The sequence below is a fragment of the Chamaea fasciata genome, unplaced genomic scaffold (assembly GCF_029207755.1).
Source record: "Chamaea fasciata isolate MVZ Bird 193981 ecotype frontalis unplaced genomic scaffold, bChaFas1.0.hap1 SCAF_4, whole genome shotgun sequence".
In the NCBI taxonomy this organism is placed as follows: Eukaryota; Metazoa; Chordata; class Aves; order Passeriformes; family Sylviidae; genus Chamaea; species Chamaea fasciata.
Genome location: NW_027094089.1, coordinates 34644875 through 34662280, shown reverse-complemented (window position 1 = coordinate 34662280; position 17406 = coordinate 34644875). Strand labels below are relative to the sequence as shown.

The following is a 17406-nucleotide window of genomic DNA, read 5'->3' as shown; positions in this document are numbered from 1 at the left end:
AAATTAAAACCAGAACAATGCTTCAAGATAATTTAAATTATTAAGTAAAAACTTCAATAACATTTAAGCATTAAAACTTCATCATGCCTTTGCATGACATAAAAAAAGGGAATGGCAGCACATACACCATACTAAAGTAGGCAAATTATCTTTTCTCACTCTCATACAAAATAAGACAAATGGAAAAATTATCACTCAATGATTACCAAATTTACTGGTATCTGCAGATATATGCATACTGATATATGCATTAACATCTAGTATATATTCCATCGCTGTTTGCACATCATACAGAATACATGCTATTTATCTGCTTTGGGGTTGCTGTACTTACAGAAACATAGTCCAGATTTACTTATTTTTAAGTCTTAGAATTGCTATTTCATGTAAATATTTACACAACTTAAATTTTATAGTGAAGAGGCTTTTTCCAACTGTATTAATATATTTCTATAAGAATTTGTATCAAAGGAAAGAATAATATACAGTGAAAGTAATAACAGGAAAAATCTCTTCTGTCATATTGATTACAATGAAAACTTCACTGAGTTCTTGTAACAGGTATCTTCTGTAGTGAAGTGTACCTTTCTTCTATGGTAGGAACATGACACCACAACCAGGGTACTGACCTGTGAATTGGCAGCTTCCTCAGGAACAAGCAATACAGCAGACTTTGCTATTCCTAATATTTTGGGCACATCCTTGGCACTTCCCCTAACCAGGCTTACATTAGTCAGTTCCAGAGTAAAATTCAAGCCCAGTTGAATAAATGCCTTTGAGAAAGAGAATTTAATTAGAAAGGTAGCAATTTAATTCCACCAAAATCATGTTATCCAACAGTTCAAATAATTAACAAAACAACCCTTTAGATTTTGTTTGCTTACGTCCAAAGCAGCACTTTCAAGACAACTGTTTTGTTGATTATGTTTCTCAAAGAATTACAGTTAAGCCATCAATAGTGTGAAAGCCATCAATAATCTGCCAGAAGTTTGCTGGAATGTGAGTTTGTAAAGCAACCACTGACATTTTTAAAAGTTGTATCTGATACATTGGGCCTTAGCTTGATTCTAATCCATAGGATTAAAAATATTTAAGATGGTTGTAAGATCATATAAAGATGCATGTAAGACTGATAATAACAACAAACAACAAGGAAACACAGAAAACTGCAGGTACATTTATCTTCTTCATTGGCCACAAATGACAGATCACTATTTACAATCCAAAAGAAGCTTAAGAAAATGTTTGCATACATATAATAATAAGATATTGAACTGACAGTAACACAAAACAACAATGTAAGGAAACATTAAGTATTTGAACCCATGCATAGCAGTGATTTTGCAATTACTATCAGAAAATGTGATTTTAAAATCCAGTTCTACTCCATAAAGAGGAAATTCATGACACCAAAACTCTCTTTTCTGCTTCTTCACAATTGACACTAGTGAGAGTTTTATAGCTTATTTGTATTGTGATGAAACAAATGGAAACAATAGATATCATAGGAGCTAAAAGAGTAATACTCACCTTGTTGCTTATTGGCACTCTTTTGACTCCAAAGCTGGCACCATCCTCTATTGTGAGGACTCCCACCTCATTCTTGGGTTCAATCAGTGCTTCGTCATGAAGGGCTGTGACACAGTACTCGACCGTCACTTCCCCAAATGCTCCAGCATGCCGAGTCACATTAATCTGAACATATCGATCCTGGCCTCTTTCCACCAGTACTGACTGCTGGTCAGAGTACAGGGCAAACACTCCATGAGGATCGTCATTTGCAAACACTGTGATCCTTGAAATTCCTTTCTCATGGTCCAAATCTGCTCCACCTTCCACTGAAATCAGCCGTACCTCATAGTTTTCATCCAGTTCTGGAACATCATCAGGTAATAGATAGATAATTATCTCAGCTGTACTCTGCTGGTCAGCAATGAGAACAGATCCCTCTGTCTCAAGAAAGTCACCTGTGATGTCAAATTCACTACATATTTCCCAGTAAACCTGAAATTAATATAGAAAATGCAAAATATTAAAGAAAGAAAAATTACCTCTAAAGTCAGAAACTTGCATATTCAGGATACAGTATAGACAGGACATGGAAGAGACTGCTTTTAAATGGGTAAAAAAAGAATTGCTTTGTGTATGCATAGGAACAATATCCTGTCACTCAGACTGTCTTTCAAGATTGTGTGTTATTTCATTAACAGTGCTATGAATATAAATATTTCCTCTGTCTACTTTCAGAAAATTCATGTAAAACTGTGGAATGTATGAACATTTTTCAAAAAGTATTACTATTTTCACACCAACCACCTTTGCTATTATTTCTGATTCCAATATTCCTCACATAAGAAAAGAATGAAGAATTCTCATTAAACACAGAAGATTCTATTAATTGTTTCTATCAATTGATCAATTTACTTTAAATTAAATGAGTTCCTGTTAAACGCTGACTTCTAAACAACTTTAGGTAAAAAACAATGTGCATGATGGTTCAGAAAAGTCTGATTCGGTCTAAGAAAGTGTGATGATATATCAAAGACAACTCACTATGAAAGTATTGTCTCTTCTGCTCTCCCATCAAAAGCAAATGGGGAGAGAAAGTGAGAGCAGTACAGCAGTATGTTTTTTTTTTCTTCCCCTGGACCAGGGAAGACTGAATTTTACTCTCCGAACCACAAGTACTAGGGCTAAGCCCTTCCTAAATTCAGTCTAAAAGGCAACATTTAAAAAAATTTATTCGAGAAACAAGCAATTGCAAGGCACAGAATGAGATATTTTTCCATACATTGACACTGAAGATGATTTCAGACAAAATTGTTTATTAGGAAAAGAGTGAGAATACCGTTATGTTCCCCAGAATGCCTTGAATTCGTTTGACAGACAGCGTAATATTTTGTGGCCCTTCGTCTCCTGAGGGTTCTGCATAGTTATTCTCAGTTAATGATTCAGGAGCAAACTGTACGATTCCATTGGGATCACCAAACTTCTCTATCTGCAAAAAGGTAAGCAAACATTTAAAAACTAAAAATGTATTGGGAGTTGTATTCTTGCTCAAATGATTGAAATTTTCACTGCTAGATGCTACAGGGGCACATATGTGTTGGTTCTAAAAACAGCAGAGAAAGTTTTGAATGTCCCTTTTTCAGTTCCCCTGTCCAAGAACAAAAAAAATAATTTTATTTCAAACGCTGTATCTGAATATTTTGATTCTAAAGCAGGAAATGCTCAGGCACCTTGAGCTACTACACAGAAACTCTTCCAACACTATCAGTTTTCAAACTCAGCACCATGGGAAAGAGAGCTCATCCACATCAGTGTGAACCATTAGCTGCCACAAGAATTTGGGGTAACCTGTCTTCCTGAAGGTGGTTGTGGAAGTAAAAGCTATTCCATCAACACCTTACAGACCAGATAATAAAATAAGAATATAATTTCTAGAAGAGAATTTTTTGAGGGCTTCTTACAGCAGTTTTATAAATATTTCCTTATTTGCAGTATCCCTGGAGCACTGGTTTGTCTTTGATAACTCAAAAATATCTGTATTTCTCTTGAAAAAGGGGAAAAAGACATTTTGTCTTTGTCTCAATGGAGCTTTGGTGGAGAGCATCTTTTTGTGTGTTAATCACCCTCTCTATAGTATACCTTTGTCACTAATATTGCTGCTGCTACTGTTTGTTTCTCATCTCATTGGTGTTTTCAGGTAAATTATTCTTATCTTGTCTTAGAAACTCTGCTTTTTGTCTCCCTTTCACAAGAGGGTTTAGGGAAAAGGAAGCAGTTGAGTGGAGTTTAATTTCCAGCTGGGTTTAAACCACAACAGATGACAAACATACTGACATATAGAAACGTGGGCTCAATCCATGCTCTCTCCAAAGAGAGCCATAGAAAATTGCAAATAAGAGAGCCAGCTCAGCACTTTATACCAGTTTTTACTGATAGATTCTCTGCCCTTTTTCTTTCAGAATTGAACATAATATACCAAAATAGTACAAAGGCACAAAAGCCAAATGACTAAATAATCATTGTGTTTAATTTTTAAAAGCTTTGCAGGATAAATACCAGTATCAACAAAAAACTCTGAAAAAAGAGAAGCACTAATAACTTACTATTAATGTAACGCTGTTTGCCTTAGAATCTATTTCTGTTTCACCTTTCAAAAGGCTCAGTCGAATAATGAAGGTCTCCTGAACTTCAACTTCTTCATGAGGATAGATTTGTAGATTAATCATTCTCAGACCTCCTTCTCCTTCTTCAAAATAGAATGATCCATTCACAGGGTCACCAATGTCACTATTCAGAGGAGACAAAATGTCTTCCGAATTGGGTCCCAAAATGTCCCAGTTAATCTGTGGAAGAGATAAGTTTCAGATTTAGAGGGGTGATGTATTATAACAGCATCCGAAGGGGAGAAGTGACAGAGTACCAAAAGTACTTAGCTATGTTTAAATCTTTGCTGCTAATACAGGATACAAAAAAAAATCATATTTAATTCTATGGGGCAAAATATAGAAGCCTTTGAAAACCTAAACATACATGACAATTTATAAATGAAAATTTTAAAATGTTAGTCACAATGCCAGTTTATTAAATTCCAGATGTTAGTAATAGAAAAGAAACTAAGATTTCTTTAGCATTTAGCAAGAATCACACAGGCCAGTATCTATTTCTTTTCTCTTTCGTGACTTGTTTTGCAAAACTTCCCACATGAGTATTCATGATCAAAACCATTTTCCCATGAAGTGTGATGTCATGTCTAAAAATGACAAATATTTTTAATCATAAAAGTTTTTAATCCTTCAGATTATGAAGAAAATTATGCATCCTTCATATTTCCTCAGCCTGATTAAAAGCTGTAGCATTTCCAGCACTTCCCACAAATTAGACTGCTTTTAAGGAGGTCATATTCAGGACTTCACAAATATAATTTTGGCAACTTAAGTGTTTTCCATCTTTCTCCAATGACTTCTAGAAAAAGTCAAAAACTGAGAGAATGTGGAGGAGTTCATGGCTTTTAATGCAAATTTTCCAATTATTTGACAAAACTGTGAAAGGCTCACCATGTCTTATATTTATACCTTCACTTTGTAAGTGGCCTGTACAAAGCAAAAAAATACTCTAGAAAAGTCACAGTAAGCAATTTCCTGAATTAAATTAAACTAGTAGTAGTGTTAATGAAGTTAACTATAATTTTGGTTGGATTAGGAGTGAGTTGAAAACAATGTACACAATACCATAATAAAAGAAGGCAAGCAGAAGGAGAAAGAGGATTTTAAAAGGGTAGCAACATTTTATATTAAACTGCAGCTATTTGCTATTCATGTTTAATAAAAAGCTGTAATGATACTATTAGAAATCAGTCACTAAGAAAGCTCTGAAAGCAAAATGCAGGAGTTTTTTTACATAGTCACTGGAAAACTTTGAGTCTTTGATAGGCATGACTCACCTCTGCTTCCACCAGCCGCCCAGTCCTTTCCAACACCAGGGACACTGTTGTGGTTGCATTAGGGTTGGGAAGAATAATTTGGCTTTGGTTGAGAAACCGGACCATGCCCTGGGGAGAGTCACTTTTCACAATGGTGACCTGGCTTAACAGGTGGAGCCCCAGGACTGCTCCACCAGTGGCTCCTGTCAGCTGGATTTCAAATTGTTCTGCAAATTCACTGCACAGAAAAAGAAAAAGACATTCTCAGATATCTGAGTGAAAAGAAAAAAAATTAAAACCATACCTAGTAATTCAATCATGCATCTAACTGGATCTGTTTAAAGGGATAAAAATCATTTCCATTGGTGCAATGTAGAAGATTCCTTCTGTTTGCATAAAATGGTGATATCTGAAATAAAAATATTTCAGATATCATCACTCTGAAATTCTATCATTATTCTATTTTCTACTAGTGTGAAGTTAAAAACACAGAAAAATACTTTACTCTTCATAGCAGTACTGTTGACACCAATATTTCTCATAATGTAATTAAAAACCATACTTGATTGCATACTATTTAACAAGAACTATGACATTCTAATATAACACCTTCTTTTCCCCCCTTTAAGTGATTTTCTCCCTTAGGTGATTTTTTAGCTCTGAAGAAATTTGTTTTTCAATTCCAGCTCTACACATGCATATGTGTAGATTTTTTAGTGCATGCTAAAAATGACTTTAACAGAAGTAAATTGGTGAATATCTGAAAATTTAGTTACCATTCTTCATCATTTATAATAGAGATATAAATAAAAGACTGGTTCTGTCCATGATAAAAAATTACAGTATTATTATGAACGACATAGTCAACACCATCAGGAAGTGCAGAAATACTTCGAGAAAGAAAATCAGCTGTAACAGTGCCATAAGTTCCATGCTTTCTCAAAACAGGAACCATGATTAATCCAGCATCCTCTTCCACTATAAAAATAATTGAGGAGAAGTTAGGTTATTTCAGAATTCATGCCATAGCCTTAACTTCTACACTATAGTGTGAAATTAAGGTAAACTTACCTGTTAGAAGGACATACTGTACATCAAATTCTATGACACCTTCAGCATTGTCATTTTTTGCAATAGTGACCCAAACTGTGGAAATATTTCCTATTATTGGAGGTTGATCCACCTGTAGGCCATTCTCTCTTACAGTAAAATCAAATCCACTTGCAAGAACATAAAAAACAATCAAACATAAAAATACATTTTAAACTTCTTGTGAAAGTATTAAGATGTGTGTGTAACAATTTGTCAATTACTGCAAATAACTTTATTTTCTGAGGGTTATTATCAAAAATTTTTCTGTCATATTTTTTCATATTATTCTTTTTGCAAGAATAGTAGTTTATTCCTAGAAATTTCTCTCTTTCATTTATTCTTTCTCATTTCATCTTTTTATTGAAATTTATTGCAACTTAAAAATTTGTATCTAATGTATGCATTTAAGCTTTAAAAAATCTTAATCAGCAACATCTTTATACTAAAGTTAAAATAATTGGGTTTACCATACATCCATTTTTTATTATGATTACAATTATAGCTGTCTTACAAAATTTAGAGTAAAACAGATGAAATGTCTAGCAGTGACTTTATTCAGGTAGATCAGAATCCAAATATAGTTTGTTTTTCTTGTTTGTTTTTCTGCTTGTAACAATTCAACTGGAAATGTTAACTTTACCTTCCTTGGAGTTCCACTTCAGTAATCATCAATGAAAAGTTTTCAGGACCTTCAGGAATGTCATCATCCTGTATTTCAATCAAAATAATTTTACTTTCCTCCTCTGGTTCAAACACCATTTCCCTTACTGTTGGAGTAAAATCCATTCCTTCCTCTGCAGTCCCATTTATTATCTGAAAGCAAAGACGCACTCTGCCATAGGATCCCCTGGAACGCACAACAGTGATGTTAACCTGAGGGAAAGAGAATATTTTCTTTTTAAAATGGTGCGCTTTTTTTGTTACAGTTGCCTTTAAGAGATGCTCTAAAGGCATCTTTTCAATGGTTCTGTCAGGTAACAACAATATGATTTATCAAGTACAGAGTATATGTATTTTAGCAGATAGCCTCAGTCATTTTAGGGACTATTTTTTTCAAAAGTCGAACATAATTCTAGCAACAATGTTGATATATACCAGTAATTTTACATAAGAAAGAATTTTAATACCCATTTTTCGTCTTCTGCTGTTTGCAGTAATTCATGGGAAAATGTAAACTCTCCATACGGATAATCACTGGCAGCCATGGTAATATTTGCTGTGCTGCTAGATTCATTTATGAGTCCTCCATCACTGATTCTGGTTAGTTGAAACTGGTAGTAATGCTTCTCCTCAGGACAGTTGTCATCTACAGCCTACAGAAAAGAACCAACAACAGCCAAAAGGACTTAAACCATTTCCAGGGAGAGACATATAACTAATTTCTAGCTAAGATCCTAAGAAAATAAAAGAAAGCACTTTAAACAGCTACTGGTATCAGATCTCTCATATACCTGTATTAGAACAACTCCTGCAGACTGCCTATCTTGCATGGTCAAGGTCCCCGATACCTCAATAAATTCTGTCTGATGAGGAGGTGTTATATTCCAATATATTATGATCTCCCCAAAAATCCCTGGGCCACGCACCAGGCTGCAGGTAAGGACACAAACACAGATTTCATTTTTACCTTTAGTATTTAATATCCAATACATAGATAGTATATTATACTGTTGTGCATGGAGGAAATGTTATCAGCATTATGAAAGCGTGAGTTTCAATGTACTTAATCACTTAAGAACATGAGAATTCCCTTCTCAGGAATTTTCAGATTATCTCTGAAGTTCTCTTTTATTTCTCTGTGTTGGGAGGCATCTCAAGCTGTACTTTTACCAAGAGGTCTTTCAAGTTTCTTTCCATGTGTAGCCCAAAGATAGGATATGAAAACTGATTTCTCTTGGTTCTATTCTGCTTTTCTAGAGATAAATATGCAAAAGAGAACGGAAGTTGGATGTCAGGGTAATGCCAGGGGCAATTTGATCTATAAGGCAGATGATGGATACTAGAATACTCCTTTGAGATTTTCCGAGGTATGTTCTAGCTGCTACTTGTCTAAAACCCTACTAATAACATTAGGCTCGGTGAAATAAGTCACAGCAAAGATATGTCTGCACATTCTGCACATAACTCAATCTTAAACTATTTGCACAAAGCATCGTTTTGTTGGGCTTCTTGGGCCAGTACCAAAAGCTGTTCTGTTGCTTTAGATTTTCTGGAAGTGTCATATTCTCTTTTTTCCAATGCTCTTAGAAGATTCCTCTAAGAATCTAAAACACTTCATTCTGTTTTCAGTTGACTGAATAAAAACAATTGCATCTTGTTTCCACCAAAAACCCCGTTCCCATATTGTTTATGCTAGAACATAACAATTTGCTGAAATACTATTCAGGCACAAATCCTGAATCAAATTCTAGAAAGCACAAAGCACCTTCAAATGTCACATTTCCTTACCCTTTTCCTTTGATTAAGATCATCTTTCCTTTGGTGCATCGATTTTGTAAACAACTTTAAAACAGAGAGGAATATTTGGACCTCCCCATTAACACTGAAACAACATACACATGGTATATTCTGCACTTCCTTAAAACCAATTGCCTAGTTTTTAAAATAGTTCTGATTATAGAAATTATGATAAAAGGCAGTACTCAATAAATTCTCACCAAATGCGGAGTCTTACAGCTTTTGAATATGGGCTGCTGTTCTTTCTTGGAAAAAATGAGATTTGTACTCACCTAATAAGAGCAGTTCCATTATAATTTCCTGAAGGTTCTCCAATCAAAATGTGCTTGGATGAATGGGCTATCCCAACCACCCCAGAAGCTCCTTCATCTCCCATAATAACGATGGTTGCAACACCTATGAAGAGAACAATGCTTCCCATGGTAAGTGAAAATTAAGCAATGAGCCACGCTTGGTAAATTTTGTGACATGAGTGGTTAAACATCAGCTTTATAGAGGGCCTATGGAACTCTCTTTGACTTCTTCAGACAAGAGACTTAGGGAAAAACCTGACATTCAAAATTGTGACCAACTAGCTGCACACAAAATACTTAAGCACTGGAGACTAAAATAATATGCACAGACTTAGAATAATTTTCATATAGAATATCAAAAACTGGAAGATACTGAATTAACTCTTTACCATCTACAGGGGATATCTCTGCATCACCAGTAGAGACTAGCTGAATGGTAAATGTTTCATTTCCCTCCAGCAGACCATCTTGTATTGCGTGTAAGATAATCAGCTTCTGGAACTCAGTCTGCATCACGGAAAGACCAGAAACACATGGATATATTTTAAATTAAATCAAACAAAACACAGTATTAAAACCAACCTTTTTTTTTTTTTTTAACATATCAAGTGTGAAGAATGCTTGATATATTCTCCAGTATTTTTTAAATATCGGATATCTGATCTGGCTGAAATTTCCTCTCACAGATTAATAAACAATAAAAAATTGTCTCACAAACACTGGGTGCCACCCTAAAAAGACCCTCACTCTTTTCAACTAAATAAAGATTGAAATTCTTTTGAAGTTGTTTTCACATAGATGTTTTCAACTTAGAAGAAACTTTCTATACCAGAACTGCATAATCAATAGCACACACATATTCTAAGGATTAACGCATTATTAAGATTAGATATATTAGTCTAATTTCTGCCTAATCCACATTTTTGTCAGTGGGAAGTGGCGAACACACATATAAATTTAGTATACCATGCATGCATAGTTGTATGCTTATACTTCAGCACATACAGAAGTTCAGGACAAAATGTCAAAGTCTACCAGTAGAGAAAGGGCAGCCAAATACTGATGGTTTTACCAGAAAAAAAAAATCTATTTTCCAGCTGACTCAAAGTAAAACAACCAACATGCCTATTTATTTAAGGAAAAACAAGCTTGTACCAAGAGAAAATAGAATATGCTCTGTTAAAATACTTTTCTTTATTAAATCTTTTGAGTAGACTGTAAAATACCAATATCAACATAGGATCAGTATCAGATACTTTAATTTCAACTTCAGAGTTCTAACCTGCCATGAAATACAAATTAAATAACACTGTCTAGTTTGAAAGTTATTAAGGTGGGTTTTGGAGTTTTTTTTATCGGCAGATTTTGAGCATTCATTTTTCTTCCTCATCCTTTCAGTATGAATTTTCTTTTTAAGATGCCTGATACTGTAGTGGATTAAGTGTTTCTGTAAACATTATTTACATTAAATTCCTCTTTCTTAATTGTAAAAATGGTGGAGATTTGAAGAGCTACCTTCCTGATGAATACATTATGCTGCATTAAAAGAGCATGTCAGCTTTCCTTTACAGCTTGAAAGAAGCCTGAATACTGCTAACCCCAGCAGTTCAAACCAATGTTTTTCTAGTGTATAATACTTAGTAACCCCTACTTCTAAAAACATGTAACAACAACCATACAAATACACACAAGTAGAAGAAAGTATTTCTAAATCTAATAGTAAATAAGTTATTGCAATGTCTGAAATACCTCACTGAAATGAAGGGTACCATTTAGAGGGGTCAGATCATATCTGGCTGCTTCCTCGAGAATCCATAACACGGTAACTGCTCCTCGTCCTCCCTGACTTCGACTTACATTGAGCAAAACAACTGCAGCAGAGTCATCAGGTGTCTGAGGTTCCTTCACAGTTACCTGATGGAGAAAGTGAAGGAGAATGTGGAAAAGACTGCATTGAAAAAGTCAAAAGCCGCATTGATAATGTCAAATGACATGGATACATTTTTGAGATAAACAACAGAAAACATTATCAAGGACAATTCTGAACAACAGGAGTGAACATGAACAGGAACCCATCAGGTGTGAGGAGTGTGTTGAATTCTGCTAGCAAGGATTAGTTACTCAAGTGATTTCTGTACACTCTACGGTTCAAAACAATTACAGACATTGTCACCAGCAGGCTCAGCACCAGCCAAATGGAGAGCAGAAGCACTGCAAAAACTAAGATGAGATATGCTTTGTAATTTCTTCCCAAATTTTACTTTTGGTAATACAGATTAATTTGTAGACCATCAAAAATCCTACCTAGGATGTCCTGAATTATTAGTTTAGTGAATTAAATTGATTCAGTCGTGGAGAAATCTATATTTATGTAGCAGCACTTTCACTGTTACTACCATCCTACATGGCTAGATGAAGACAGGCACTAATATAATTTCAATGAAATCATGTCTTCCACTGCAGTGAAGGCTTACAAAATTCAGCTATATGCTAGTGACACGAAGCCACTCTCCAACTGTAGCAGAAATGAGTGCAACCTAAATCAAACTCACCTTCTTTTCTTCAAACCCAAATACCCCAACAGGGGAATCATTTGGTGGAATTGCGACAGTTACCAGAGTGTCATTCCCAAGTCTTGCACCACCTGTTACCCTCACCAGGGCAATTTTGAATATCTCAAGGAATTCAGCTTCACTGTCATCTATGATTGTGATTTCTATTTCTCCTGTAGCCTGTAGAAATGTTAAAAAAAAGGCAACAAAGCTTCATTTATAATATTCTGCGAATTGCTTGAAAAAAATTTAAATAGGCAAATTGTATCTAGTAATAAAAAACAGATATTGCTCACTTGTTCATTTTTCTTCCTATGCTTGTTTATTTATAATAATAAGAAGATACAATTTCAGTAGTGTTTTTTAAACCCGTCAATGTAAATCTTATTTGTTAAAACCAGCAGACTGTTCTGCACTGGTACTCAGTAGAAAGTGAATATTGATAATATTGTCAATATTCAGTCAAAATTCTGCATACTATATATAACCTTCCCTTTGCCAAAGACAGTCTATAGTCACTTAAAATCAAAATCCCTTGTGCACACTAAGTATTCCCAGGTATAGCATGAAATTTAAAATTATGTGTAGAACACAGCTAAGAAAACACATAGACTTATTCTGAGAATTTATAGTGAAGATGGATTCCGCTACAAATTTTCCGTGTAACTGGGTTTAGTATTAGAAGTTATGTTCTCACTTGCCAAAGTATCAAAGACACACAAGCCTCTTTGGTCATTGCTTATGAATATTCTGGTTTTCCATGTTAAAGAAGCTGGGAGTATCATTCATATGCATAAGGCCATAAATAATACATTTTCAGTGAAAATTCTGCTTGAGGAAAACATACAAAAAATCTTAAACTGGTAACCCAAAGTCAGGCAAACATTCAGCAAGTGAATACCTGCCCATCTGCAAATGTAAGGTTTCCAAATGATGGTGTGAAGTCCTCAAAGCTGGCAGTTGAATGAATGGCTTCCCAGTACAAAGTTGCTGACCCACACCTCCCAGCCTGACGAACAACTGGGAGTTTTAGTACATTCTGTGGTGCTGGTACCTCATAACCAACAGCAGCTCCAGTGATATCCTGTACATTCAAAAAGAAACTGCAGAGTGTCTCAACAAACTTTTTCTTTTTTTCTTTTTTTTTCAAGTTGACTTGCAGTTAAAAATAAATTAAGAAATACATAACTACTTGTAAAATGGTATGGCCTTAGCATTGACCTTGCTCTGAATAAAAATCTGGATTAGATGACCTCCTGAGATCCCTTTTTATGACACTGGTTTCAGTACTGCCAGCTCCATAATAAATTTTGTGTATTATTTGTGATGAACCTCTTAAGAAAGAGGTGTTTGTCTGGCATCTGGCCATTTTATCCAGAACAATTTAGTATTATAAAGCTTATCAGAACATTTTCATAAGTTTCTGAGAAATCAGACTGTTTTGCTTGAATGCCACTTTACATGTTTTTCATTCAGACTTATTTACCTTTGTAACATTAAAATTAAATATTCCTCTGACATCATCATTTTCTTCAATTGTTATTTCAGCTATTTGTAATCCAAGCCTCTTCACACTTGGCTGACCTCCAGAGGAAGAAGTCATCAGTTGAACATCAGTAATATTGATTATAAATCCTTCCTGTAATTCTGGAATATTGTCCTGAAAAAAAAGTTGTGGTTTTGTTTTTGTTTGGTTTTTTTTTTTGTTTTGGGTTTTTTTTGGGGGGGGGGGGGGGGTTGGTTTTTTTGGGGGGTTGTTTGTTTGTTTGTTTGCTTGTTGTTTTTTTTGTAGTTGTTGCTGTTTTTTGGGGGGGTTTTTTTATGATACATTGCAAGCTTATAATAGACTTGACTACTGGTAGGTTATTTACTGTTCAAAACTTCTCAGCATTTGGGACCATATAACCAATCCCTTGCTTCATACCATATGAAGGATGAAAAAGACTACATTTGCTGAGATTTTGAAATAGAAGCTGACAAGTCAGATTCCCGATGTGCAAAAACAGTGGAAAGCAGTGCTGGCTGCCACCTGTTACTGCTACCTAGAAGAATATCAGCCAGCTCTCAGAAACCAAGCCATGACTTGGAAATCAGTATCTTGATTCTAAATATATTTAAAGAATATACATAATCATTTTTCCTTTTTCGTTATTATAAGTAAATTTTGGGACTATAATAAAACAAAGAATTTGGCTCATACGCAGTGATGAGTATGCAAGTTTTTTTTTTTTAAAGAAGTTGCTGCAAGGGTCCCAGCACAGCCATTTCTAGAATGTTAAGTCACACTACCAGTATAAAAACAGTACCATTTGCATTTCCTTAAAGGATATTAATAGCTAAAGAAGTTGTTAGGCTACTCACAGGCAAAATAGTGACTATGACAGAAGCTGTTGTTGCATTCTCTGCCATAATGACTGTTTTCTTTTCCAGTATATAATCCTCATTTTCTGTTGCTTGGTTGGAGGGGGGGAGTTCAAAGTTTGATGCAGTGCTCAACTGAACCGCAAGATCTCCGACAAATCCTTGTTCTCGAACAATTTGTAGAGTAACAATAGTTGAATTCTCCTGCCCTATAGAAAGGAGAGGGAAGAAAATCAAGATATGATTGTTTTACAATATGAATACGCTGAGCTGGAAGGGACCCATCAGGATCATTGGAGTCCAAATCCTGGCCCTGCACAGGACACTCCAAGAATGACACCATGTGCCTTGGAGAATTGTTCAAACACTTCCTGAAACTCTGTCAGGCTGGTGCTGTGACCACTTCCCTGAGGACTCTGTTCTGCTGCTCAGCCACGCTCTAGGTAAAAAACCTTTTCCTGAAATCCAACCTAAATCTGCCTGAACTCAGCTTCATGCAATTTACTCGAGTCCTGTCACTGGACACCACAGAGTGCAGCAATCAGGGCCTGTCCCTCCTCTTCCCCTCACAAGGAAATTGTAACTGTGATGAGGTCCCCCCTCAGTCTCCTCCTGTCCAGGTTGAACAGACCAAATGACCTCAGCTACTCCACATACAGCTTCCCCTCAAGGCCTTCACCATTCTCACGGCCCTCCTCTACAAGCTGTCTAATAGTTTAATATCTTTCTTATACTGTGTTTCCCAAAACTGCCCCCAGCACTGAGGTGAGGCTGCCCCAACTCAGAACAGAGTGGGACAGTCCCCTCCCTTGTACGGCTGGCGATGCTGTCCCCAATGCTCCCCAGGACACGCTTGGCCCTCCTGGCTGCCAGGGCACTGCTGGCTCATGTTCAACTTACCAGTGACCAGGACCCCCAGGTCCCTTTCCATGGCACTGCTTTCCAGCCTCATTCCCCATTCTGACCACGCATCCAGGGTTGCTCCATCCCAGGAGCAGAATCCAACACTTTCCCTTGCTGAACATCATACAGCTGGTGATTTCCCAGCTGTCTAATTTGTCAAGGTCACTAATTTGTTGAGGCCTCTTCAGGGCCTCTCTGACCTCAAGGGAGACAACAGCTCCTCCCAATTTAATGTTGTCAGCTAACTTAGTATTCTATTCCTAAGAGTTCTGCATCCAAGTTGTCCACAAAGATGTTGAAGAGAACTGAGACTAGGATGGAGCCCTATGAAAGCCCTATTTTAACTCTAGGTCTGCTTGATTTTCAGCTCACCTAACGACTGGAGCTGCTTGCTAGAGCCCACTTCAATTCTGCTCAGAGACACAACAGCCCTTGGATAATTCCAGGGCTTAAGCAGATGAGCACACACAGCTGGTGTGAACACACAAAACAGTACCCACATCTAGAGGCACCATACATTTAAAAACCGGATCTAGAAGAAGAATAAGATTTGGAATATCTACCGTTTTATATGTGTGTTACACAAATTATTACTTCAACACTTCTACTTTTATTCAGTTATCCTTCAAAACTTCCATCTCAATAATTTGCCTGGCCTTTCATGCCTAGGCCATCACTATAGATTCTAACACAGAAAGTGGTATTGAAGGCAGTCATTCTGGCTGTAAACATCACGTTTCTTTAACTCAAATACTGAAGAAGTTAAATAGACTTGTATCAGTCAGGCTCAGCACCCTTTTGGGAAAGTAGATCTGTAATTTTATCCAATAAATGATGAAACACATTATCTGGCTAAAAGTGGTGCATTTATTACTGGAGAAATAGAAACAGATAAAATGTAAACAGGTGTGTACTTCAAACCTGTTATTTTAACCAGATATTATTTCATAGATAGCACTTGTGTATAATTCATTAAATATACAACAGTTAAAAACTGGAAAAAAAATAAAAACTGTGCAACCAGCGGAAGCTAGGAACCTTCCTTCAATCCTAACTTCAAAGTATAAATGTTTATAATTTGTAAGAAATCAAAACATTACATTACTTCCTTGCTAAAAAAGGAGCAACCAACAACAATACACCTGAAAATAGACATGCTAGAATGTTTTACCTGTGATAATATACTCTGATGGAAAAAGTATTTTTTGTATATCTAATTTATTAATATGGACAAAATATTAAATCATTAGAAAATCCTAAATGGGTTGTTAAAGTACGAATAGCACATCATGTAGCTGTGGGAAGAGCCCCAAAGACTGCCAGCTAGCTCTCCGAGTCAGGAGAGAGGGAAGAAACCAGAGCATCATGGCAATTCCCCTCTGGCCAACTGCCGGGGAGATCCTTTTCAACTGGTGCTTGGAAGGAAAACCAAATTCCTGAAGTGGAATTCACTCCTGGTCTTCCTTCCCCTAGTCATCTGAGCAAAAAGCTTCCCTTTCTGAGCCACTTCAAGAGGAAAGTCTTTCTATGTAAATTATTTTAAATAATATAGAAATCCCTTTAAATGGGCAACTTCTGCTTTCTATATAAACAGAAGGGGTTTTTTTTTCCATTAGTGATTTGCCTTACCTCTCAAACTAGAATGGCTGAGGAATATTGATGTATGCAACGTGAAATCCAGCATAGTAACATACTTTAAGGGATATTTATGCTAAATTTTGATAAAAACCTTCTGACATACATATATCTATAATATATACATATATATCCATCCATATATATATGTGTGTGTGTGTGTAACCAGCATTATAAGTTCAACAATGCTGACTTTGAGAAAACATACATTCTTTCCTAAGAATCAAGAAATAGACTTACCTTCTGGCTCTGTAATTTTAACAAAGAGAGACTCGATATGCCATGCAATCACACCATGTGGAGAGTCACTGGGTAAAATGCTAAGTACAGCTCTTGCCCTTTCAGGATCAATGATAGCTCCTTTTGTGGTATCTTCAACATCCACAGTGGTAACACGGGTGAGTGTGATTTCCACTGCCTCTGAAAGTTCTGCAACACTGTCTGCGAGGACTGTCAGGGTGATTGTAGACAGGGCCTGACCTTCTGAAAATGTAATCTAAAGTTTTAGAGGGAGAAGAGGAAAAAGTCAAATTTCTTGTCAGCATTGTTAAACTTAGAGTTTTATTCTATAAACTCTATCAGTTATAAAATGCATATACATACACACATACATATCTTATAGAATTATAGAATACGAGGTTGGAAGGGACCACAAGGATTATCTGGCCCAGTCTTTCTTGGCAAT

The 17406-nt window shown here is 35.9% G+C and overlaps 1 protein-coding gene across 1 annotated transcript in view; it reads right to left on the bottom strand.

Moving 5' to 3' along the window:
- Positions 1-17406, bottom strand: part of ADGRV1 (adhesion G protein-coupled receptor V1) — a 223856-nt gene that overhangs the window by 117375 nt on the left and 89075 nt on the right. The window contains exons 54-71 of the mRNA XM_066182497.1: positions 16962-17217; positions 14184-14392; positions 13309-13482; positions 12724-12906; positions 11823-12002; positions 11020-11184; positions 9660-9777; positions 9250-9373; positions 7972-8110; positions 7648-7833; positions 7161-7393; positions 6500-6648; positions 6205-6406; positions 5450-5666; positions 4113-4352; positions 2849-2998; positions 1531-2004; positions 630-773 (exon numbers count right to left, since the gene is read on the bottom strand). Coding sequence (XP_066038594.1) covers positions 630-773; positions 1531-2004; positions 2849-2998; positions 4113-4352; positions 5450-5666; positions 6205-6406; positions 6500-6648; positions 7161-7393; positions 7648-7833; positions 7972-8110; positions 9250-9373; positions 9660-9777; positions 11020-11184; positions 11823-12002; positions 12724-12906; positions 13309-13482; positions 14184-14392; positions 16962-17217 — 3543 coding nt within the window. The remainder of the gene's footprint in view (positions 1-629; positions 774-1530; positions 2005-2848; positions 2999-4112; positions 4353-5449; positions 5667-6204; positions 6407-6499; positions 6649-7160; positions 7394-7647; positions 7834-7971; positions 8111-9249; positions 9374-9659; positions 9778-11019; positions 11185-11822; positions 12003-12723; positions 12907-13308; positions 13483-14183; positions 14393-16961; positions 17218-17406) is intronic.